The sequence below is a fragment of the Canis lupus genome, chromosome 5 (genome assembly GCF_003254725.2).
Source record: "Canis lupus dingo isolate Sandy chromosome 5, ASM325472v2, whole genome shotgun sequence".
NCBI lineage: Eukaryota > Metazoa > Chordata > Mammalia > Carnivora > Canidae > Canis > Canis lupus.
The window spans coordinates 63162332-63186593 of NC_064247.1; the positions used below are offsets into that span (position 1 = coordinate 63162332).

At 52.1% G+C, this 24262-nt stretch overlaps 1 protein-coding gene and 1 long non-coding RNA gene across 8 annotated transcripts in view; one reads left to right on the plus strand and one right to left on the minus strand.

Annotated features, from left to right (window-relative positions):
- Positions 1-24262, minus strand: part of LOC112646872 (beta-catenin-interacting protein 1) — a 155555-nt gene that overhangs the window by 82584 nt on the left and 48709 nt on the right. The window contains exon 5 of one of the 5 annotated variants that reach the window (XM_025427235.3): positions 20967-23393. The exons of the other annotated variants lie outside the window; for them this stretch is intronic. Within the exon in view, the coding sequence (XP_025283020.1) occupies positions 23335-23393 (59 nt within the window). The 3' untranslated portion in view covers positions 20967-23334. Of the gene's footprint in view, positions 1-20966; positions 23394-24262 lie in introns of those variants that run through there. 5 annotated transcript variants of the gene reach the window in all.
- LOC125755034 (uncharacterized) lies at positions 143-20425 on the plus strand. Of its 3 annotated transcripts, XR_007410500.1 has the most exons (6): positions 143-997; positions 5914-6072; positions 7660-7757; positions 11294-11436; positions 13284-13382; positions 17350-20425. It is a non-coding gene; the product is annotated as an uncharacterized LOC125755034 (long non-coding RNA). The 3 variants fall into 3 exon arrangements; XR_007410501.1 differs by lacking the exon at positions 5914-6072 and having other exon boundaries at positions 146-997; XR_007410499.1 differs by lacking the exons at positions 143-997; positions 5914-6072; positions 7660-7757; positions 11294-11436; positions 13284-13382 and adding an exon at positions 13393-14067.

The following is a 24262-nucleotide window of genomic DNA, read 5'->3' on the forward strand; positions in this document are numbered from 1 at the left end:
GTCCGGCGAGGGTACCGGCGGGGGCGGGGTGGCGGCGGGAGGGGCGCGCGCGGGGAGGCGGGGAGGCGGGGAGGCGGGGGCGGGGCGGGGCGCGCGCCTCGAGTTGCCGGCAGAGCTCGGAGCGCGCGCACGCGGGGCCGCGCCCGGGGTACCTCCCGAGCGGCCGGGAGAGGTCCCGCGGCTGCACCCTCTGCATCAACCCCTCACCCCTACGCTACGCGCGGCCCCAGGCTCCCGGGCCAAGCAGTACCCCGGGGCCGGCGCCGGCCTTCCCGCCCCGCGGAGTGCAGACCCCCTGGAGGGGCAGGGCCAGAGGGTGCAGCCCGGGGTCCCTGAGCGCCAACACGCTGGGCCACCTCAGGCAAGGCACGTCGCCTCCCAGAGTCCTGGCGTCCTCTTCTGCGGATGGAGGGGATGACAGGGAGCCTGCCGGGTCGTGAAAGGTTTTCAAGGAGATGGAGGTCAGCAAAACGCACTTTGTCAACAGTCAAGGACCGCGCAGCACGTGCTGCCGCGGTTCAGCCCTGGGAGGGGCACCCGCTGCCCCCAGGAGTCTGTCCTGAATCTGTATGTCCAGATTCCTTCATTCGCTGGAGAAATCTGTGACGGCTTTTTAAAGATGGCTCGTGCGCGCCCTTTCTCGCTGATCTTAGTAGGATCCCAATGGTCCCTTGGAAATTCAGAGCTCCAACTGGATGGAGAAGGGTTCTTCCCCCGGGGGCTTGAGTCCTCCCCTTCTCCCCTGGTTCCCCCACCTTCCCTCGGCCCCTGGGACCGCCCCCCACGAGAGGTAAGGACTGGCACAGTCATGGATGGGTTCCAGTGCCAGGCACTGTGCCCTGTGAGACATGATTGGCTCCATTTTGCAGATGAAGGAACAGAGACTGAAAGGTAAAATGACGTCCCCAGATGTGACACGTGTAGTGAAAAGAACCATCAGCCCTCGAGGACAGGGCGGTGACATTAGGGAGACCCCAACAGCAAAAGCTAAATAAAGGTAAGATGTGAACTATTCCAGACTGTGCTGGAAGAACTATCCGACTGTGCTTTGGAACACTGTATTTGTCATAGCTGTGACAGCTGAGAGGGTCTGGCAGGCTGGTGGGTTTTGTGGAGGTGGGCTTGGGATGGCGTTCCGGAGGTGCCCCCCAAACCCGGAGGCTGGGAGAAGTAGGAGCAGAGCAGAGGATTTATTTAGGAGAATAGTGGGTGAAGAGCCCCCAAAAGTGGATTCAGACCAGAGTATGAGGTGCCTTAAGTGGCAGGATGGCCCCACAGGCCACAGGAGGACCTTGAACAGCAGTGATCAGAAGCATGATGTGACCTGATGGGAATTCCAAAGTGACCTGTAATGGAATATGCTCCTCCCTTCATTTGTCCCTCAAAGGCATCCTCTACCAAAGCCTGCAGGTTCTATCTTTCCTTCCCCTGCCACCCCCTTCCCTGGATCTGAGAGGACTAGACTCTCCTTGGGTAGACCCTTCCCCAGGTACCTGCCTATCAGGTTCCCACCATCTCCAGGCCTCACTGCCTCACTCCTTCTAACCAGCACTGCAGAGTCATCCTCTCCAGCCGTTGCTTTTGCTTCCCTCCCCCTCTGGCTCTTGTGAGCTCCTTGTTGCCACTTTATCTGGTCCAGACAGCTCTGCCAGGCTTTCAACCCACAACCTCATGCCCCACCCAGCTGACCTCAGGGCCTGCTCTCTCAACACAGTCTGTGCTCAAGTTCATTTCTACCCAAGGCCAGCATTATATAGCACATCTTCCGCTACCTTTGCCCCAAGTCACACCCAGGCTGTCTCTTGCAGAAAGTCCTCCTGACCCTCAGGTCATCCCTCCCCCATCCCCACCTGCTCTGAACCAGGCAGTGTCTAGGATTGATAATGTGCTACGCTGTGCCATTGACCAACTAACCCATGTGTGTCCCTGGGTTAGTGCTCTAGTGAAAAGGACCCAGACAGTACAGTCAGACAGTGCCCAACAGGAACTCTAGCTGCTTCTACTATGAGTGATCTCAACAAGTCACAGAACTTTGAGTCACTTTCCTCACCCTATGAAGAGATTAAATGAGATAGCAATACCTATTTCCTGGAGTTGTCAGAATTAAATGAGATGATGCAATGAAAGTGCCTCGCAGACCTTAATACATAGTATGTCTAAACGCACAGGAACTTCTCTTTTTTTCCCTCGGGAATCTTCCGAGCTGCTTGTATACTACTGAACATACAGTAGGCACTCAATAAATACTCAGAGATGAACTAAATGAATTCCTGTATTCATTTTTGTATTGTGGACCTCACACCTCAGAGGATAAAAAAATACCCTGTAGGTTTCCAGGGACCTCTGAGATTTACAAAACACAAAATCAGAAAGGTATAAATCTCAGAACTATGTCTTGAGTCAATAGGATGATGCCAAGAGGGAAAATGTAATGTATTCAGTTCTATTAGAAACACAAACAAAAGCTCTTTGGTGTCTGGAATCCTGATCCCTTTATCTTCTTACCCTCACTGTCCCTGCAAGAAACAAAGAGGTAGATCAAAAAGGTTCAGCGGCAGGTGGGCAGACAGAAGGCTGGTGAGCTCGGTGCAACCTGCGCACGCTGAGATTTTGCCCACGGGAGAGTTAGTCCAGCTGCAAGGCTCAGCTTGACTGTCTTGGAAGCCAGGGAAACCAGTGAACTCAGTTCCCAGTCTGCCTAACAATAGCCTCAGCCATATTGGCACTTTTCAGAGGTCTCCACGTGATGGATTAGCTAATCCTCAAAATGGCCTTGAGATGGGGATCGATCCAGTCTTAACAGTTAGCAGAGACGAGTCTCTCCTGAGCAGAGCCAGCCGCTGAGAGAGCAGGAGCACCAGGGGTCCCGGGGCAGTGGGAAATGAGGCTGGTGCCCAGGCTTGTCCTAGTCAGGGTCAGACATGGAAGAATAAGGAGGGGGCTTTGATAACCAGGCCAAGGAAGACTTGAGCTTCAGGGCATATATTCAACCTGTCTGTGCAATAGGGTAGAAGAACACAGAATTTCTAGGGTGCTGGAATCTTCTGAAATGATTCTACAACAGTCTCTACTAAGCTCTTTACTGGGGACATTTCATTTATGCCTCCAGCAACCTTTCCAGAAGGTATTTTTATTGTGCTAGGTGAAAAAAATGTAAAATTTGATGAAGGAACCCATTGCTAGAAAGAAGGACACCTGGGATTCAATTTTATATAGGTCTGAGCCCCAAATAATGCCTCAGCCACTACGTGAAATGACACCTCAGATACCAAAGGAGAAAAAAAAAAAAGTCCTGTGCAGGATCCTGCAGCGTGGAGTCATCAACCTGGTCCACCACAGTCACACGTGGGGCTGTGCCACCTGGCAGCTCTTCTGAAGCCATGGGAGGCATCCTCATCCAGCCTGGGTTTCTCACCAAGACAGTCATTCCCAGGTCCAGGGTTGCTGAGAGATGGAAACATGGTTGCATGAAGGAAAACTCTTTGCCAGGAAGCTGAACTACTCTTAGGTGGCATGTTAGGACTGTTAGCACAGTGTGCGCTAGGCCAGTTTTGGTGGGAGGCAGGTAAGCAGTCACTGTGGACAGTGTGTGAATGATATGCTTGGGAGTTAACCCACTTTAGGGATGCAGCAGAAGAAGGCTGTAGGAATCTTGATGAGAGCTACCACTTATAAACTCCCCCAAATACTAAAACCATAGCCCCTAGCACCATTACTAGGGTCCCCCTGGAGCCCCAGAAGCCTCAAGATCAGGCCCTGTCTCTGCCTTCTGGTGGCCCAGACAGGTCTCTCCATTCCTGTGAGAAGAGATTATTAATGAGGGGCAAAAGTACCAGAGGCTCCAGTTGGACACCTGAGCTCAAACCTGTCTCTATCCATTTCCTCTCCTTTTGCAAAATATCCATTTAATTTTGTTTTATGGCCATATTAAATAGTTACAAGTCTCCAGGGTCAAATCCGGAAAACAAGGGGCTCAGAAAAGTCTAGTTCCATTCCTGTCTCCTCCTCTCTGTCCCTGCCCGCCCTTAAAATTACCATCTTGTCTGTTTTTGGCTTCTCCTTCCACCGTGGGTTCTTAAAGTACAAGCAAGTATTCGAATGTATTTCTCTCCCCTTTCTTAGATAAAAAGAAGTGTATCACATCTGCATCTTTCTTTTTTTCACTTAATAAAATATCCTGGTGATGGCTCCATCTCAGTATCCCTTTCAGAGCTGCATTGCTCTCTCTCATGCAGTATGATATTCTGATATAATGAGAAACAGATAGTTGGTCTTCATCTCCAATTCCTAGCACAGAGCTGCTTAATCCCTTGGAGTTTCCTGAAAAAGAGGAGCATCTTTTGTTGCAATGACTCTACTCCAGGCAGGCTCCTGGATGGGAGCTAGTCAACAGAATAACCAAGCCACGATAGAAGCTTGGAACTTTCAGCCCCTACCCCCACCAATTTGGGAGGAGAGGGGGGCTGGAGATCAAATTAATGATCACATCAATGTGATGCACCTCTCCCCAAATCCCTGAACTACAGGATGCAGAGAGCCTCTGGGTTGGTGAATATAACCATGTGCTGGGAGGGTCATGCACCTTCATCCTGTGCTCAGGACCCTTCCACGCCTTGCCCCATGTATTCCTCATCTGGCTGTTCACTTGTATCCTTTATAACAGCCTTTATAACAATCTGATCCATGTAAGTAAAGTGTTTCCCTGAGTTTTGTGAGCACTTATGGCAAAACATTGAACCTGAAGAGGAAGTCATAGGAATCCCGAAAAAGATACCCAAGTTAGACAGAAGTGGAGATCACCTGGGAACCCACTACTTGCAAATGGCATCTGAAGTGGGGACAGTGTGAGAATGAGCCCTTAACCTGTGGGGTCTGCACTAATTCTAAGTAGTTAGTGTCAGAACTGAATTTTTTTTTAAGATTTTATTTATTTATTCATAGAGACACAGAGAGAGAGAGAGAGAGAGAGGCAGAGGCACAGGCAGAGGGAGAAGCAGGCTCCATGTGGGGAGCCCGATGTGGGACTCGATCCAGGGTCCCCAGAATCAAACCCCGGGCTGCAGGCGGCGCTAAACCGCTGCACCACCAGGGCTGCCCCTCAGAACTGAATTTAATTCCAGCACACCTAGTTGGTGTCAGCAGAGAATCAGAGAATAGCTTGGTGTAGAAAACTCACACATTTGGTGTCAAAAGTGTGACATACATATAACATTTATATGTCTGACATACATACATGTAACGTTTTCATTCATGTGGACATACCAGACTTAATCAGTTCTCTATTGATGATCAGTTCTCTAATTCTCCCACACTGACCAGTTGTTTCCAGTCTTTTGCTTTTACAAAGAGAGCTGCAGTGAGCCTTTTTGTGTTTCTTGCTAACTGTGTGGATTTCTACCTCTTGGTTAAGATACTTCATCTCTCCAATCTTAGTATCAATTGTAAAACAAAGATAAGTCTGTGCCTGCCTCACTGGGGGTTAGTGAGGAATATATGAGCCAACACACAACATTAGCCTTTTTTTTTTTTTTTAATTTTTATCTATTTATGATAGTCACAGAGAGAGAGAGGCAGAGACACAGGCAGAGGGAGAAGCAGGCTCCATGCACCGGGAGCCTGACGTGGGATTCGATCCCGGGTCTCCAGGATCGCGCCCTGGGCCAAAGGCAGGCACTAAACCGCTGCGCCACCCAGGGATCCCACAACATTAGCTATCATTATTGTTCATCACTGTCCAAAGACAGAGCTTCACACCTCTCTGGAATGGCAGAAACTCTGACTTAGGAAGGGACATCCCTGTGGTCTCCAGGGAGTCAGGTTGAGGCTTGACAGTTTGTTTCAGACTCCCTCTAATGCTTTCTTTTTTTCTTTTTTTTTTCCTCTAATGCTTTCTATGGCTCTCCATTTGCAAAGGAAGTAGGAATTCCCACAGATGCAACATCAGCTATCACTGGCTGCTGAGAATTTCCAAAGAAGGAAAATCTCAACTTCCCATAGAAGCCAGGAAGCTCGCTTTTGCACTCCCAGAGGTGGGACAAGGATTGAAGTTTCCTATTTATGCTTTTCTCAAAGGTAACACACAGCAAAGTCCCCTCCTCTCTTAGGACGGGCAGCTGGGAAAGGCACAGGACCTACTCACTTTTCTGTATAGCGGAGGGGAGGGGTGGCTATTTCACTCTGCAGCATGAATTATACACACAACGCACTACACACACAAACAACATATGGACAGGCACGGACTGTCTGTGGATACACAAGCCAAATATGATGTGCCCTGTCTGCACACTACATCCCAATGGACAGGACTGGAATAGGTGTATGGGAAGGAGCAAGGAAAGAGAGAAAGGGTAGAGGCAGAAACAGCACAGCTTCCCCAGCACCACCGAGGGAACACAGGCACTGCTCGAGCATAGTGGAAGCAGCACGGGCCTGGGTTCTATCCATAGTTCCATCATATTTCCTGGAATTGGGGGGAGGGTAGGATAAAATGGTTTAAAAAATAGGAGGAATGTCTTACATCATCTGGATTAAGACAGACCTGGGTTCCAGTTACTAGCAGAAAAAAACAGACAACCTACTTACTGTGAGCTTCAGGTTCCTTAACTATAAAATGGGCATATAATAATAAATAATAATAATAATAATAATAATAATAATAATAATAAATATGCCCTTTAGATTATTGGGAAGATTGAATGAGAGGTTGCATAACAAGGGTTTATCTCCATGTATGGCACATAGTAGGTGCTCAATTAGCAGTAACTGTTCTCACCAGGATGATAATATATGTGACTATGCTTTGAAAAGTCTGAGGAGTTGATGATGGCTATAACTGCTTTCACAGTGGAGCCTGGGGGACTCAGTCAGTTAAGCCTCCAACTCTTGATTTCAGCTCAGGTTGTAATCTCAGGGTTGTGAGATCAAGCCCCCCATTGGGCTCTGGGCTAGGTGTGGAGCATGCTTAAGATTTTCTCTCTCCCTCTGCCTCTCCCTCCCCCACTCTAAAAAAATATTTTTTAAATACTGCTTTCACATAGCACTTTAGAGTTTGCATTTGTTTAGCATGCTCCCTTTTTTTTGGAGGGCATCTATATACTCTGGGGCCTCATGGCAATCTTCTTAGTAGATGTTTTCACTCATTCCTGTTTAACTGATGGGAAGCAGGAGTTCAGAGGGGTTAAGTGATTTGACAGTGGAGAAGTAGTGCAGCTGGCCTCAGGTGAGACTCTTCTGGCTTTTCTGTGCTTTTTCCTTGCCTTTCAAACTCCCTTAGTCATCAAACACCAATAAAAAATCAAGAGCCAGAGTTCAGAATTTCTGGCCCTTTCAAGCCTCCAGCTCATTTACTTGCTCAGGATTACTTCTCTTTCTCTCCTTCCTCATCTGCGTCTCAGGGATTAACCACCTCACATAAGGAGTGTTTACTATGGGCTGGCCTCACCTGAAGCCTGCTGTGTGCACGGTCTGATTCTGTGCTAGCAGCAATCATGTGCGATGAACACCGTTATTACCCTTCACTTCCAGAGCACAATACCAGGGCTGAGAGAGGTTAAGTAATTTGCCCAAAGCCACACAGCTAAGTGGGAGAGTCAGGATTTGAACATAGGTCGTTCTGACTCCAAAGTAGAAGCTCTTACCCATGACATTACTATCTCCCAGAAGCTGCTCGATGGTGAAAGTTTCTACATGGCCCTGGAAAGTCAGAGGCATCAAGATGGGAGAATTGCTTGGCTGATCCCCGTCTGGCTCGTGATATGGTGAGTGGTCAGGAGGGAGCCAAGAAGTTCAGTGGGGCATGAGGGGAAGCAGATGCCCGACCAATGACCAGGCCTCCTACTCCATCCCAAAGGGCAGCCAATACGTCCCCTCTGTGTAAGGACAGTCCTGTCCTGGTCATCGCAGGCCGGCTCCCATGCTCACACTCCTGCAGAGAGGGTCTTCTCTCTGCCTGTAGCCCTTTTCAGATAACTCAGCCTTTCTTATACCTTCTCTCATTTCACCCAAAGTCAGCCACTTCCTAGCTCGGTGGCCTCTCCTTTGTTTTGTCATCTATGAAACAGGGATCAGTATTACACACGCCTAAGAGGGATGCTGTGTGGATTAAATGTGATAATGCACAGAAAGGACTCAGCACCGTGCTTGACACGTTGTCAGTGTTCAATCGATGTTGGCTGTCACTCCAGTGAGGACGGTTTTGGCCACATGTGGACAGGGAGGGGTATGTGTGTCGGGGGCGGAGTGGGGGGGATTAATTCTCTTCTCTCTGCCTCTCCAGATCCTGAGGGTTCTTTCAGAGCCCTGAGGCCTGAGCCCTTGCATGTGTGACTGGGGAGGATGAGCTAGGTGGCTTCCTCCTGGAGCCTCCCTTCCCTCTGGTTTGACCACAGCCCCAGTCATCTTCAGGGCCTGCAACGTCACAGCAAGGCTTGTTGACATGGGCCTGGCACTGTCCCATTGTCTGTTCAGCCTGCAGGAAAAGCAAGGAGAGAGAACCTTACCTAGAGAGGGACTTCTGCTCCTGCTCCTTTTTGCACTCCCAAGGGCCTTCTGTTTCTAGTCCCCCTCGGGTCTCAAGTGGCAGGAAGAAAGGGAGAAGTCCTGCTCCTTTTTCCCTCTCAAGCCAACCTCCCCGACATCACAGTGCTGGGCTTTGATCATCCAAGGGCATTGATTTAGGGGATGCAAATGAGGAGGCTGTCTGTGGAGGGAAGATAGTCTTCCCCAGGATGGCAGATAAGTCTCAGAGAATTCTCAATGAGCCTTTCTGTGGCTAGCTTGGCAGAAGCCAGGGAGGAGGCCAGCACAGCCTGGGAAACACAGGGACCCAAATTTCAAGAAAATGCTGAGCAAGTAGGGCTGTCACCCTCTGCCCAGGTCCAGGGAGGCAGGGGCAACCCAGTGGCCTAAAAGGGGAGGGGAAGGGACCAAGTAGGAATCTATTAATCCTACTGTCCCATGATCCCCTAGCTTCACAGCCCTCAAGGTGCAGTGATAGGAGAATGAGGGAAGGGTCCTTGACCTGCAGGCTGCAGGCTGGGTCCCTGAGCATTCAGTGCAGGAGGCCTGGGAGCCCGAGGAAGAGGGAAGAGGCAGACGGGGAGACTAAGGACAAGGAGCCCCAGATGTGTGGCCCGGGGTAAGGAGGCTCTGCTTGGCACTAGCTGGGCAAGCAGTGGGCCGAGCTGAGACTAAAGCTCATGTCAGCTGCCTCCAGGCCTATGTAGGGCACCTTCCAACCAAAGGAGGCAAGCATGGGCAGGGCAGGCCCCAGACAGCCCAGCCCTGGAGCCACAGAGACCAGGGGCAGTCCAGGCCTGTGTGCTGGGAGGGCAGAAGGAAGAGAAGCCAAAAACACCTCTCGGTCCTTCTGAAGAGGGTCTGCCCCCTGCCCATGGGACTTGACTGCCACCCCAGGAATGGAGGAGGAGAGGTTGCAGCATTAACCTCCAGCCTCTACATTGACTCAAACCTTCCCTGGGGCCCCACATAATCACAGTGCTCTGTGAGTCACTCCACACGCCCTAATCACAAGAGTCCCTGCCACCCTGGGCTGGGTACCTGCCAAGGCCCAGACAAGCTGTCCTGATGTCAGGAAATCCTTGAGGAAAGGTCTAGACTCCTCACTCCTTCAAAGTTCTCACTTGCCTATAGTTCCAAAGGCTGGGCCTCCGGTGCTTGGCCCTGAACAGGATCTGACTGGGGGCCTGGCCATGCACGCCCCATCCCCGAGTTTCCCCCCAGAGCTCCCGTCTAAGCAGGGCGAAGGGGAGGCAGATGTTAATTTGCTCATCTTTGCTAATTTGAAAAGGAGCACAAACAGCAGAGCTTGGTTGCACTGCTCTGCCGAGGGTGCAGTTTAGGTCCAATTATGTGTTATTAGCGCATCTACTCTTTGTTCCCCTGGCATATTAATTGCAGGTCTAGTATTGTGGCAATTAACACAATTATGGGCTCTCTCTTCCGGCAGCCTGGAATCTACATGCTTCCGGCCAAGGAGCTGGGCTGCTGAGATGGAGGGAGATGCCCACTGGGGAAAATGGGTTGGATTGTGTCCCCCAAAAAAACCATGTGCTGGGGGCACCTGGGTGGCTCAGGTTATGATCCCAGGTCTTGGGTTCGAACCCTGGTCCAGCTCCCTGCTCAGTGGGGAGTCTGCTTCTCCCTCTCCCTCTGCCGCTCCCCCTGCTTGTGTGCTCTTTCTCTCTGTCAAATATATAAATACAATCTTTAAAAAGCAAAACAAAACAAAACAAAATACCATATGCTGAAGTCCTAACCCCAGTAGGACTTGGAATGTGACCTTCTTTGGAGGGAGGGTCTTTACAGACATCATCTGAGTTAAAATGAGGTCACTGGAGTGGACTAATCCAATATGACTGGTGTCCTCATAAAAAGGGTGCATTTAGTCACATAGAGGGAAGATAATATGAAAATACAAGGAAGAGGCCTAGAGCACACTCTCCTGCACGCAACCCTGATCACACCTTGACTTTGGATTTTTGGCCTCTAGAACCGTGAGACAGTACATTTCTGTTGGTTAAACACCTACAGGGGTTCGTTAAGGTAGTTTGAGCAAACTCACAGATCCACTCTGCTCCAGGCAGAGTCCCCCGGGGGTGGGGGTGGGAGAACAAGAAAGGCGGGGGAGAGAGGGGCCACTAGCATTGCTGTCCCCTCTGAAGCCTCAAGCAGGAATCAGCAGGGATAGTCAGCACCTCCCTCCCACCAGACACCTCTTCCCAGGGCTTGCCCCGCATTCATGTCACCTGTGTTCTTCTGGCCCTGGGGCCTTCATTGTTCATGGGACTGCTGCTGGAGTTCCTCCTCCTCTCTGAGCCCTAACAGGGTCACTTGGGTTGGCTGATCTTGGATGAGTCACTTCCTTTCCCTTTGGCATCCCCTTACCTTGTCAGGTAAACAGTGTATGTTATTTCCCAGGTTAAGCAAGTTAAAATGGTCAGGTAGCTGCACAGCTCTTTACAGCTTATAAGATACTTACCAAAGACCTGTCTGCTTGATACAACCCTAAGGGGTTCGTTCCACCCTTAAGCAACCCTGGGAGGTTGGGATGACCCCTGTATTCTACAGATGGGAAATCTGTGGCTTGGAGAAGACAACCTATAAGCCCCAGGATTCAGAACTTGAGCTCTGATTTTACACCTAGTACTCTTCCTCCACAAAAGCAGTTCTTATGGAATATTCTACGGAATCCTCTATGGAATATGTAAGAAATATAAAGAGTTCTGTGGTCAAATAAAGTAAAAGCTAAATGACATGGATGTCTTCATTGCAGGACTTCTCAGAGCCTTCAACATGCCATGACTTTCCATAAGAATGTATACAGCATGCAACTTTTTTTCAGCCTTCTTTTCCTTTTGTGGGACACCTGCTGTTTCAGACAGCACTGCATGAACTGCTCCAGGATGGCAAAACCAGGTCTGAATGGGGAAGAAGAAGCTCAGTGGGAGGGCCCCTTCCTACCCCTGCTTTTCCTCTTCCCCATGGCAGGCTGGCGGAGCACCAGGGATGGTGTCGCTGTGGGATTTCCTTATGCAGAGGTTCAGCCAGCACCAGGGCCCAATAGCGGAGGGTGGCTTGTCCCTGACCACACAGCATTCTTCCCTTTAGGCACCACTGCTACCCCCTGCATGTGGCCCTGGTGGCCTGCTCCCACATCCTCACCTGCTAGTGGAGCGAGAGAGAAACAAGCATGTTTCAGATAAATAAAATAGAGCACGATAGAAAATAGAAAGTAAAATAGGGTGGTCAGTTAGGATCCTCGGAGAGGGTATTATGATCTGAATGCTCGTTTCCCCTCAAATTCATATGTTGAAATCCTACCCCCTAGAGTGGCCGTGTTAAGAGGTGGGGTCTTGGGGAGGGGAGTAGGTCATAGGGTGGAGCCCTCACCAGTGAGGTTAGTGCTCTTGTCAAAGAGAGGTCCCCAGAGCTCCCTTGGCCCTTCCATCATGTGAGGACACAGAGAGGAGACAAAACCTGGGGAGAGGCTCTCACTGGAACCCGACCACGCTGGCACCCTAATCTGGGACTTCCAGCCTCCAGAACTGTGAGAAATGCATTTCTGTTGTTCATAAGACACCCCGTGTGTGGGATTTTGTTACAGCAGCCCGAGGAGACTAAGACAGGGGGTGACATTTAAGCTGACAAAGGAAATTGAGGATTCGGTGGTGTAGGAAGAGCGGTGCAGGCAGAGAACCAGCTCTGCGGTGGGGCAGGCTCAGCATGTCTAAGGGATGCGAGGCTGGTGGTGCAGAGGAGGGGATGGTGGTGAGAGCTGAGGTCAGAGATGACCTGCAGCTGGGTCCCTGAGGCCTTGGCTGCCCACGATAGGGAGGGGAGGTTCGTATCCTGAGTGCAAAGGGCAGCTACTGCCCTACAGAGTTCAGGGTGTAGACCTGGGAGGTGTTATTGGTGTTTTCTCAAGCCCCAGAAACGCAAGCAGCTTCCAGACCCAACCCTTCAGGAAGGCCCTTGAGCTGGGAGTGGGACAGCGTATTCTCAGAGGCAGCAAGAGTCAGAAGCTTCAGAAGCTCGAGATCACTGAGGCAACATAGTTGTTGGGAGAGGCCAGCCGATGGTGCAGACAGACACAAATGGACCCAAGACCCACAGGGCACAGAGCCACACTCTTCCTTCCTCACTTGTGGACTGGCTGGGGCTTTGCCAGGACCCGGGCGGATAGGCAGCAGCCTCTGGAACATTACCAAGCGGCTCTTAAAGCTTCCACCTGAGGGTGGGGGGTGGGGGTGAATGGGTGACGGGCACTGAGGGGGGCACTTGACGAGATGAGCATTGGGTGTTATTCTATATGTTGGCAAGTTGAACACCAATAAAAAATAAATTTATTATTAAAAAAATATTAATAAACATTGCTAACTGAAAAAAAAAAAGCTTCCACCTGCAATGACCCTTCACGTCTACCCATAGGTCATTAGCTAAAGCTTGGGCCACACTTACTGGAAAGGGGGAGGGGGCTGGGAGAACCTAAGGGGCAGCACTGACTCCCATGAGCCTTTTTACAGCCAGGAAACTGAGGCTCTGACACATAGAATAGAATCAACCAAAGTCGGGGGCTAATGGTGGTGGTCCAGTGCTCTCTCTGCAGTGCCCCACTCCCTCCTCATCTCCCAGCCTCTCCTTCTGGCTAATGACCTTGAGGAGCTTAATCTCCTAAGCTTCTCTGCCCTCAGCACCCAAGCATGAGCTCGTCCTCCTGGCTTCTCAGGTACTAGGACATCCCCTCTTGTCTTTCCTCTCCCCAGAGACAAATGCTTGGGGTCCTGAGCAGATCACACAGCCTGGGGAGGGAGGTGGTGCCAGGAGCAGATCCAGCCAGCACCAGCAGGAATGCACCAGGCCAGGTAGGTAATGGTGCACTGCTGGTTTTCCAACACCACCCAAGGACTTGCCGTGACACATCACTCCAAATGTTTTCTCCTTCTGAGGCAGCTTTCTGGGCCTCTCCAGCTGCCCTCTCTCGGTCTGGCTACTGGGGAGGAGCTAGGGACCAGCCAGGGCACACACAGGCCTCTGCCACTACCTTGCCCTGACTCCAGCATGAGCTGCAGAGCATGGCTGAGAGAAGGATGGCCCATGGGCAGGTGCTGGAGTTCTGAGGGGCCCTCCTGACGCCCTCCGCTCCCTGCAGGCAAGCCTGGGTATGCCATCCCTGCTCTGCCTCTTTGGTGACCCAGCCTGTCCTTCCCCATGGGACGCTGCTCTGCTGCAGCCTATTTCCAGATCAGCCTGCTGCAGTGGCCTTGGAGACCACAGGGCAAAGCTGCCTCCTCTCATCCCTGCCTCCTCAGCTCATATTCAGCAAGTCTTTGGTCAGCAGTTCCTGACTGGCTCAGTGGTACAGCTGGGCTGGGTTAACTCTCCGGGAGTCTAGAGAAGTTGGGGGTGGAGGGAGGTCATCCAGATGGCTCAGGGTTTACCCACCTCTGGAGCAAGCCACGTGAGCTGGGAGGATCTGTGAGAGCTACGGAGAAGGAAGGTTCCGGATAGAAACCTTGAGGGACCAGAGTCCAGGCCGCCCCTCTCAGGGTATGTCCTCTCTGCAGCCCAGGCAGCTCTGGATGGGGGGGTGGGGGTGATTCAGCCAGAGAAAAGTCCATGGGCCACCTTTTCCTGGGAGGCTGGACTCCTGCGCCGGGACAGATTCCCAAGGGATGAGCCAGCAAGAGCAGCAGGCTGAGAAGGGTGGGTGGGCAGGGCTGTTGCTGAGGGAGCGCCAAGGGCCCTGGCTCAGGAGCTGCCCACAGAGGCCAGTGAGGCCAATGAAGCCTGGGAGGGTGTGTGGGCACAGCTGAGGGGGAGACTGGCCCCCCCGGGACCTGTCCTGCTGCCCCTGAGCCAGGCCCCATCTCCACTCACAGCTGAGCCCTGCACCCTGGGGCCTGGGGCCAGGCCTGCTGCTCTGGCTCCCCAGGGTGGCTGGTGTTTTTCTTTCACACAAACACAGGGACGCAGGAGGATGTGCAGCCTACGGGAAACAAAGAGCTATTTTTACCGCCTCATTGTTTCCTCTCCCAGCGTCCCAGCTCCCAGGCCGAAGGACATCTCAGGCCTCCCTCCTTACACCCAGGGGCCTGCCGGGCTCCGCCCTGCCAGGTGGCCCTAGCACAGCCATGCTCTCCCTCAGGCGCAGCCCCAGAGCCCCTCTACAGAAGATGGCCATGAGGGATCCCTGGGTGGCGCAGAGGTTTAGCGCCTGCCTTTGGCCCAGGGCGCGATTCTGGAGACCCCGGATCAAATCCCACGTTGGGCTCCCGGTACATGGAGCCTGCTTCTCCCTCTGTCTATGTCTCTGCCCCCCTCTCTCTCTCTCTTTCTCTGTGTGTGACTATCATAAATAAATAAAAATTAAAAAAAAAAAAAAAGAAGATGGCCATGAGGCTGGAGAGGCACACAGAAGGTGCCAGAGCCAGGCCTGGGAGCTCCAAGGCCGGTGGGTGTCTGGGCCTGTCTACCTTCCAATACCTGGCTATTTCAACCTGCAGCCTGTTCAGAAGAAACCCCTTAAGGGACGCCTGGGTGACTCAGTGGTTGTGCATCTGCATTTGGCTCAGGGAGTGATCCCAGGGTCCTGGGATAAAGTCCTGCATCAGGCTCCCCTCAGGGAGCCTGCTTCTCCCTCTGCCTGCGTCTCTGCCTCTCTGTCTCTCATAAATAAATTAATTAAAAAAGAAGAAGAAGAAGAAACAACAACCCTTTGAGCAGCCCAGCCCCTGCCTCAGGGGAGGTCAAAGTTGGGCCCAACCCCCTCCCCTATCCTCAGCCCCAGGGGTCAGAGTTGCCAGTTCATGGAGACAATAAGGAGGAGCCTGGCCTTCAGTCAGTCTGGTTGGTGTGAAATTCTCCCCAGCCAGTCACTCCCCCACCATTGCCTGTGGGGTTGGGGGGCAGGCACTGAGGCTCACAAAGTGACTCTGCGCACGTCCCAGACTGGGAAGCCGGTTTGACCATGCTGGGTGGTGTGTCCCCATCAAACAGCTCGTAATCAGGGGCGCCTGGGGCGCTCAGCTCAGGCGGTTAAGCATCTTTTTTTTTTTTTTTAAAGATTTATTTATTTATTCATGAGAGACAGTGAGAGAGAGGCAGAGACACAGGCAGAGGGAGAAGCAGGCTCCATGCAGGAAGCCTGACGCGGGACTCCATCCTGGGTCCCCAGGATCACACTCTGGGCTGAAGGCGGCGCTAAACCGCTGAGCCATTGGGCTGCCCAAGCGTCAGACTCTTGATCTCAGTTGGGGGTCTTGATCTCAGGAGTCAGGAGATTGAGCCCCACAGTGGCTCAGCGCTGGATTGAAACCTTGAGATCTTGTGAGGGGGAAGGGCATTAACTGGAGCAGTCCCCCAGCCTCCCGGAACCTGCAGAGCTGAGGGGCACCCCCAGATGGACCCTGTCGCAAGAAAAAACCCAAAAAAGCTTGTAACTGTCACAGCCTGATTTGGAACCCAGGTGTGTGCAGCTGAGCCCAGAGCCCCAGGAGGACCTCCCCTGATGGCAACCACTGCCTGAGGCCTGGAGGGGCTGCATCTTACTCCTTTGAGGTTCAGTGGGGTGGGGAGGGACTTCAGGCCCTGGAGGCTGAGATCTGTGACCTGGGAGGGGAAGGAGGGGTGCTGGGGGCTCAAGGCTCAGGGCACAGTGGCTCCCCTGTCCTCTTGTTTGCTCTGAAGCAGAGCCGGCTGCAGTGGGAAGGAGCCTCTGGCAGTGACGGGTTTTTTTTAACTACTTGATCACGATCAAGGATTTAATTTTATCCCCTTCCCTGGCTGGCTGTGATTCTATTTGGAGTTTCTGCACAAGCTAGTGAGCAGGAAGGTCTCTGGAAGACAGGACTTCCCCGCCTCTGGGCTCCGCAAGGCCCCTCCTTGCCTGTCCAGATTCTAGGAGGTCCTTCTGGGGAAACCCTCAGCCCCGCAGGTTGCAGGTTTGAGTGAAGGCTGAGGGACTGCACCAATTAACACCCTCCTCCCTCGAAAAGCTGCTTAGCAGAGGGAGAGGTGTGGGGCGGGCAGGGGAGCAGGAGCCGCTATCCCTCAGCCGCTATCAAGGGATCATCTTGGCTCTTTCTCACTCATCAAAAAAGTGATTAACAGGGGCGCCTGGGTGGCTCAGTCCGTTAGGCATCTGACTCTTGATTTCGGCTCAGGTCATGATCTCAGGTTGTAAGATTGAGCCCCATGTTGGGCTCTGCGCTCAGAAGGGAGTCTGCTTGGGATTCTCTCTCTCCCTCCCTCTCCCCCTCTGCCCCTTCCCCTGCTCACCTTAGCACGCTCTCTCTCTCTCTCAAATAAATAAATCAAAAAAAATTTTTTTAAAGCAGCATTTCACAAGCACCTGACGGTACCTATGGCCACATTCCTCCCCTCCAGGAGCTAGCTGCACACATGCCTTCCTCTGAATAACTTTTAAGTAGAGGGAATGGGGGTGGGGGACACCATCACGTGACTTAATGATGCTCATATGGGCCAACCACCCACTGTGGGCAGGTCTCTGCTAAACTTGTCATCTGCATTATATCATAATTCTCAGCCACAGCCTTAAGGGATAGATGCTCTCGTTCCCATTTTTCCAGTAAGTTGGATAATTTGCCCCAAGTCATGCAGCTAAGTGGCAGAGCCTGTTCCTAATCCCACCAGTGGGAGCCCAGGGGTCTTACTGTCTCCCCAGCCCCCAACTGCATGGACACAAAGATTTATATTGTGGGAGTAAACAGTATAAACCAAGGTCAAGAGAGAATCAACTGGACTCAAAGCATTGTTGGTGTGGAATCTGTCAAAGGTACAATCATTATTATTATTATTCCCATTTTACAGATGAGGAAATGACTGAGACCTGCTCAAGAGTACAGAGGTCACAGTAGGGAGGCTGGGCTCCTATTCCAGTCTTCAGTCCCCAAATTCTGACCTCTCTAGTTGACCTCACATGGGGACAGCTATGCTTCGAACCAGATACTGGCCAGGGGCTGTGAACAGGAAGAGGCAGAGAAAAGTGGAAGAGGAACCTATTCTAGAAAAACCAGCTTAAAAAAAAAAAGAAAGAAAGAAAGAAAGAAAGAAAGAAAGAAAGAAAGAAGAAAGAAAGAAAGAAAGAAAGAAAGAAAGAAAGAAGAAAGAAAGAAAGAAAGAAGAAAGAAAGAAGAAAGAAAGAAAGAAAAAAAGAAAGAAAGAAAGAAAAACCAGCTTAGCTTGGAGAACTGCCAGGTCCCCAAGAATGGGCAAGAGGTAAAGAACAGGAGTTTGATGGCTGGCTCGGGGCAGCCACTGGGGCACCGTGAGTTGTTGGGAGGCCAGCTTCACCCAGCCCAGCCCAGCCCAGAACCTTCTTCAGCCCAGCCCGAGGACCTAGCACCCAATGAATATTTAACAACCTAGGATGTCCAGACACAACAGGACTTAGAGAACACTGACAACACCCAGAGTGGTCCCAGAGAGGGCATTGGGCAATCCAGTGATGTGGGGTGTACTCTCCACCGCCTACCCCATCAAAGTAGCAGCTCCAAGCATGGAGTCTGGGGTCAGACAAGCTGGGTTCATGTTCTGACTGTCCACACTGACCTTTAGCAAACTGTGTAACCCTCACTTCCTCTTCTGTAAAATGGGGATAATACCATACTTACCCCATACAGGACTGAAGATGGTGTATATACAGTCCTATGCACCTGCACACAGGTAGCACCCAATGCACATTCCTTGCGTTATTAAGATGGGGATGGGGCAGTAACCTGCATAAAAGATGTTTATGAAAACCCCCTTCCTTCAAGGGCTGAGGCTAAAGACCAACGAAGTGGAAACTCTCAGAGGTTCTGGGTCTGAAGTCCCCTCCCAGGGCTGTGGATGTGGGGCGGGGCTCCCACAAGTGTGCAAACAGGGAAGCCACCTGTTGCACACTCTGTTCCTTCTCTAGGGACTCGGGAAGAGGCCCAGGCAGGGCAGGGTGTGGCTCTGCTCTGGGCAGCAGCTCCCCTGACCTCCTGGCCTGGCAGGATGGGCAGGTCCCTCTGGGAAACCATCCGTGAGGGGGCAGTTCTAATGTCAAGGACGAAAGTGAAGGCAAGGCATTGGCTGATACTCAACAACCATTTCACTGTCCTTATCCTTTCAGGAGGCCTTTTTTAAATTTTTTTTTTTTTTTTTTTATTTATGATAGTCACAGAGAGAGAGAGAGGCAGAGACACAGTCAGAGGGAGAAGCAGGCTCCATGCACCGGGAGCCCGACGTGGGATTCGATCCCGGGTCGCCAGGATCGCGCCCTGGGCCAAAGGCAGGCGCCAAACCGCTGCGCCACCCAGGGATCCCAGGAGGCCTTTTTTAAAATTAGGACTAGCAGCAATGGTCACCCCCAAATACCCCAAATCTCCTAAACACCCAGTTATTTCTCAAGAGATGTGGGTTTCCTCATTGGACAGAGAAACATTTTCTTTATTTTATTTTATTTTTTTTTTGAGAAACATTTTTTAAACATGGCCTCGGTGGATCCCTGGGTGGCTCAGGGGTTTAGCGCCACCTTCAGCCCAGGCTGTGGTCCTAGAGTTCCGGGATCGAGTCCCACATCAGGCTCCGGGCATGGAGCCTGCTTCTCCCTCCTCCTGTGTGTTTGCCTCTCTCTCTCTCTATGTCTATCATAAATAAATAAATCTTAAAAAAATAAGTAAATAAACATGGCCTCAGGTCAGTCTGGGACTATTTCATCTGGGAAAGGGGTGGGTGTCATGGGCGATCGGCAAATTGAGAATGCCCCTGGCAGGCAGAGCAGGTGGGTAGTGGTGGGGTCCCCTGGGACCCACAGAGCTCCCAGCCCTGGAAGCTGGCTCCAGCCCCCACCACCGAACCAAGTGCCACAGAGGGATCAGTTTCCCTGCTACAAAGGGTCCTGTTCAAAGGTTGGAGCAGCCTGGATTCTCCCAACTGCTAGGCACCTGCAGGGGTGGGGAGAAGTAGCGCTACATTCTCAACCACCCTCCCCCCAGGGCTGGGAAACACCAACAAAAGCCAGGGTGCCCTGCCCCCCTTCTCAGCCCATCCTCACCTCCCCCACTCAGCCGGGCCCCAGGTGGTCTAAGGCCCCAGCAGTCCCAATCCACCTGTTGTCATTTCTGGCTGGATGCACCTGTACCTAGAAAGGTGAAACCAGAAGGTTGCCTGCCGTGTGGGCTGGGGGACCCTGACTTCAGGGCTGCCCGCAGTGTTTCCCCTTGGCCTGCTGAGGTGTCCCGACTCCTTTCTTGGTGGCCTAGTTCTCGTTAGAGACACAACGAGTTAGACAACCCTGAGATGGTATCTCCCTCCGGGCCCTCCCGTTCCAGGCTCTCTGCTGGGGGTTGGGCCATGGCTTCCAGGATGGCCAGCCCCTCCCTCTGCTCAACCGCTCAGCTTGGAAGAGCAGATTGGCTCTGAGGCTAATTCCCGACACCACAACTCAGAACACAAATAATTTACCTTACATGAGCTCTTGATTTGTCTCTTGTGATGTTTGGCTCACATAGCTGTTTTTGTCTTTTTCTCAACAACCATGAAATCCTTCCCAGGAAAGGAAGTTACAGGGAAAGGCAGGCCAACTCAATGTATGAATGTAAGTTAGCTGAAGATGGAATAGGCCGTCTTGTGAGGCAGTGAGTCCCCCATCCCAGAGGGTATTCAAGCCAAGGCTAGACAAGCCCTTTTTAGAGATATTTCAGAGGCAACACACACATCTGGTCACTGTGTGGGCTCCTAGGCAACCTCCAACATCTCTCCCAACACTGAGAGTGAATGATGTCGATTGTGTTGTCCGTCCTCATATTCTATAAACCCCACGGTGTCTAGCACCCGGTGAAACTCTTTGAAAAGGAAATAGAAGCAGTGAGTCCATGTAAGCATGAAAAAAAAAAAAAAAAAAAAAGACCTAAAATGGGATGATGAAGGATGGAAATGAAAGATTCTAGAAAATGCTTCCAAAGCAAAAATTCCTAAAGAAGGAATGATTTCAGCTTCTAAACTTGAATATACAGCTGAACACCAATAAACCCCCCATTTCAGGGATGAGAGAAGAGGCGGATATTTCATTTGGACTTTTGCTACAAGCAGCTCAAGACTGCTGCCGTTGCACAGGATGCTGGGGTGCCTAGGGTGGAGGGGAGCCCCTTTTGGGGTGCTTAGTGTCTGCTCGGGTGGGCCTGGAGGGGCGAGGTCACCTCTGAAGACTACTGACCTGTCTGATCTAGGACGATATTTAGAATCTCCAGGTCCAAAAGGAGGCTCAGCCTTCTACGGACCCATTGGCTAGGCTGGGAAGATCTCAGAATTCTTCCAAAGCCCAAGCTCCGAGCCAGGTTGCAGGCAATTAAACCAGCAAAAGTGGTGCTTTCTTGAGGAGAGAGGGCCCAGTAGCAGAGCCTGTGCGACATGGGGAAATCAGTGAGTGCACCCAACAACTCCGAGGGAGAGAACTCAGCTCACACACCACACTAGTAAAAATCTTTATTGTTAATTTTTTTCCCTCCAACATATGATATAATTTTAGTCCAAATATGGAGCCACAGCAACACCTTTGCTTCTGCTCAAATGACAAGACAGATTGGGGTCGTCACTGTTCCGAGAGGGAGGCCGAGACCTCGGCAAGGGTGGACTGGGGCAGAGCGCGCACCACAGGCCAGGACTCGGAGCCTTTATGGGAGCTACAGGTACAGAGAGAGGGCAAACAGCAACACGGCACCGGCGCCTGGTGACAGATGTCACAACCTGGGGGAGAAGGGCTGGAAAAAGCTTTTTCCCCAGGGGCTCAGCTGGAGCTACAGGACAGAGCCAGGAGTGAGTGTGTCTGTGGGGGCACATGCGCACGTGTGCCTGCACACACGGACCACCTCTCCCAGAAGACAACGCTCTTCAGGCCCCTGCTGGAGTCCCCACAGTCCTTGTTCCTTGGGGATCAACGGTCTTTGCAGGTTAACCTGAGCAGGTCAGCTAAGCAGGGCTGGGGGCCCATGTGTGGAGGTCATGGCCATCTAAACTGTGACCTTCTGGTGCAAGGCCCAGGCAATGCTCAGAGGACAGCATGAACCGCCCACACAGTTCCAGGGCAGCTCCAGTGATCCATGACCGCCCCAGCCCTGAGAAGGGGGAAATTTGGCTCAAGAATCTTCTCCTGGCTCTGGGCACCTGGGGCATTTACTATCTCAGGAGGAGGGTGGAGGCTCCCCGTCCTCCTGAGGCCGGCATCTTCCTCCACTCCCCACCCAGGGTCCACTCTGGTGAAAGATAACAGGGAGGAGGGGGGGCTATCCCCAAGGGCAGAAGGGGGGGCAGGTGAGAAGACCTGGGGTTCTCTTCCAGCCCTTTACATACGGCTGCTCTGCAGTGTGTTTCTGGGGACTGGGTTGAGGGCCAGCCTGATGGGACCTGCTCAGCGAAGGTCCCAGTTGGCACTTCGTAAATAAACGACGACTCTGTCCACTGCAGGCTGACATGAGAGAGACCCTTCTGAAGGCAGTGCAGTGAGGGGCACGGGTCTGGGCTCTGAGAGAACCCGGAGTGCTGGCCAGGGCCTACAGCCCAGCAGCAGGTGCCTTGAGAGCCTGGCTGGCAGAGGTCGGGGCTGGGTATTTAGAGCCAAAGGCCTCTAGGGCCTTGTGAGCCAAGCTGGGGCCTCTGTGAGGGTTCTAGGTTCCCAGGCAGAGACCTCTGCTCCACTGTGGGGTCTCCCGGCTGGGAGCAGCTCCCGCCCTTTACCCAGGGAGCCCTGGATGAGGCTTCAGGAAGCAGAGATGGGGTGAATGGCTGGAGAGCCAGAGCCGCCCAGTGCACTGCTCCTCTGCTCAGCAGGGGCAGGCCAGAGAGGCCCTGCCGGCGCTCCAGCACTTCCATTCCCCCGATGGGGAGCTGGCTGCTGGCCAACTCATGGAACTGATGCACATAAATCCTGCCTAATGATCACCTCTAAGCTCTGCCCGGCTGGTCCAGGACAGCACAAACCTCCTTGGGGGCTCTGTTTTCCAGCTGTAGACCATGCACGGGGTCTTGAAGGGTCCCCTTGCCAGTGGAGCCAGGTGTGGTCACTAAAACAAATGCACATTGCAGGTGGACTGAGCCCCCTAAGGTGGGGGGGAGCCCATGGCAACGGGAGTCATAGAGGAGCCAATGAGAAACCGAACACACATCTCAGAAGCCAATCAAATGCAAACACAAACATGTGAAAGTAGCAAGCTCTTTGTGTAATAAATATTGCAAAGCGCACTTGGTTTCTTTCTTTTTTTTTTTTTTCTTTTCAAGTCAAATATAACAACCAATGTCCCAAACCCTGTTTTCAGCATTCAAAAGAGAGAAGCTGGTGCTACCAGCAGAACACCTGCAGCCAATCACAGAAAAAAAAAAAAAAGTTTCCCACTAGCTGGCCAATCAGAATCCTTTTCCAGTTTAAGCAGCCAATCGGGCCTCTTCACATTCCTAAAAAGTGACCTAAATAAAGCACCAGATCTCGGAGAGCTTCCTGGGAAGCCATCTACCGAGGCGCAAATTAAAAAAAAAAAAAAAGGAAAAAGGAAAAAGGAAAAGAAAAGAAATAAAAATAAAAGGTTTCTGTTGGTCAAGATTTAAAAATAAAGGGGTTTCTTTCTGCCAATCATGAGTCCGTCCCTTTAAGCCAATTGTAACTGCATCACCGGTGACTCCCTCGATGCCAGCCCTGCTGAGTGACTGTGGGGTGGGGTGGGTGGGGTGTCGGGGCAGGGGGAATCGGGAAGGTGATCTGCTGCCACTCAGCTGGCCGAGTTCCACACAGATCTCTTGGCCCTTGCCAGCTTCCAGGGTGTTCCAAAGGGTTCACAGCTACTGCCTCCGGTCCTCCGTCTCCGACCTGGAAAATGCCATCACCACATCCTCTGCACCTGCAGATCAGGGGAAAGAACCGTTGGCTGGGCCTCTGGTGTCGGGCTGCAGTCGGGACAATACAAGGTGGCCAGGGTCCCCAATACACTGGTCCATCATGCTCGTCCACTGCACTGTGGTGCCTCCCCAGTACACAGTGCTTCCAAGGGCAGCCCATCTCCTCTCTGGGCCTTCCCTACAGCCTGGCCAGGGCACACGCCAGCAACCCTGCCATAGGGTGGCAGGGGGAGTGCAGGGGTGAGGCTTGAGGCTTGCTCAAGGCTATGCCACTGACAGGTCTGAGTGACAAGAACCCAGGGCTTCTGGTCCTAGAGCAGGGCTCTGCTCACATCCCTTACTCCAAGGTCACCAAAGCCAGGGGTGCTGGGAACCTCCCTCTTTCTTCTCAAGACTCGTGTCCCTTTGGAGGTTCTTGCTCATTAGGGCTTCTAATAGCCATTCCCTCTTTGCCTGAAGCCAGCACCTGCTCGAAGGAGCATAGCCAGGCCCATTTCCAGCCTGCAGTCAGCCTGGCTCCTACAGAGATAGATAATGGCCAGAATTTTTATTATTGTTATTTTTAATCATGGATTTGAGATTCTGGTCCAGGCACTCATGAAATCACTTCCTTTGTCTTGTTTTCCATAAGACAGGCTCTGACATGCAGCCAGAAAAGGCAAGAGGGAGGAGGGAAAGAGCTCAAAATACTGACCTGCTGGAGCTGCCCAAAGCTGCTCCCACAAGAAGAGGCTGCAGGGCAAGTGAGCTGCCAACAGGTCCCGCCCAACCCTCTGGGCCCTGGTCTTCCCTGAGGCCTACTGCTTTCTCCTTTTTTAATAGCATTTGTTTATAAGAATTTTTTAAAAAATCTTTAAGTAATCCCTACACC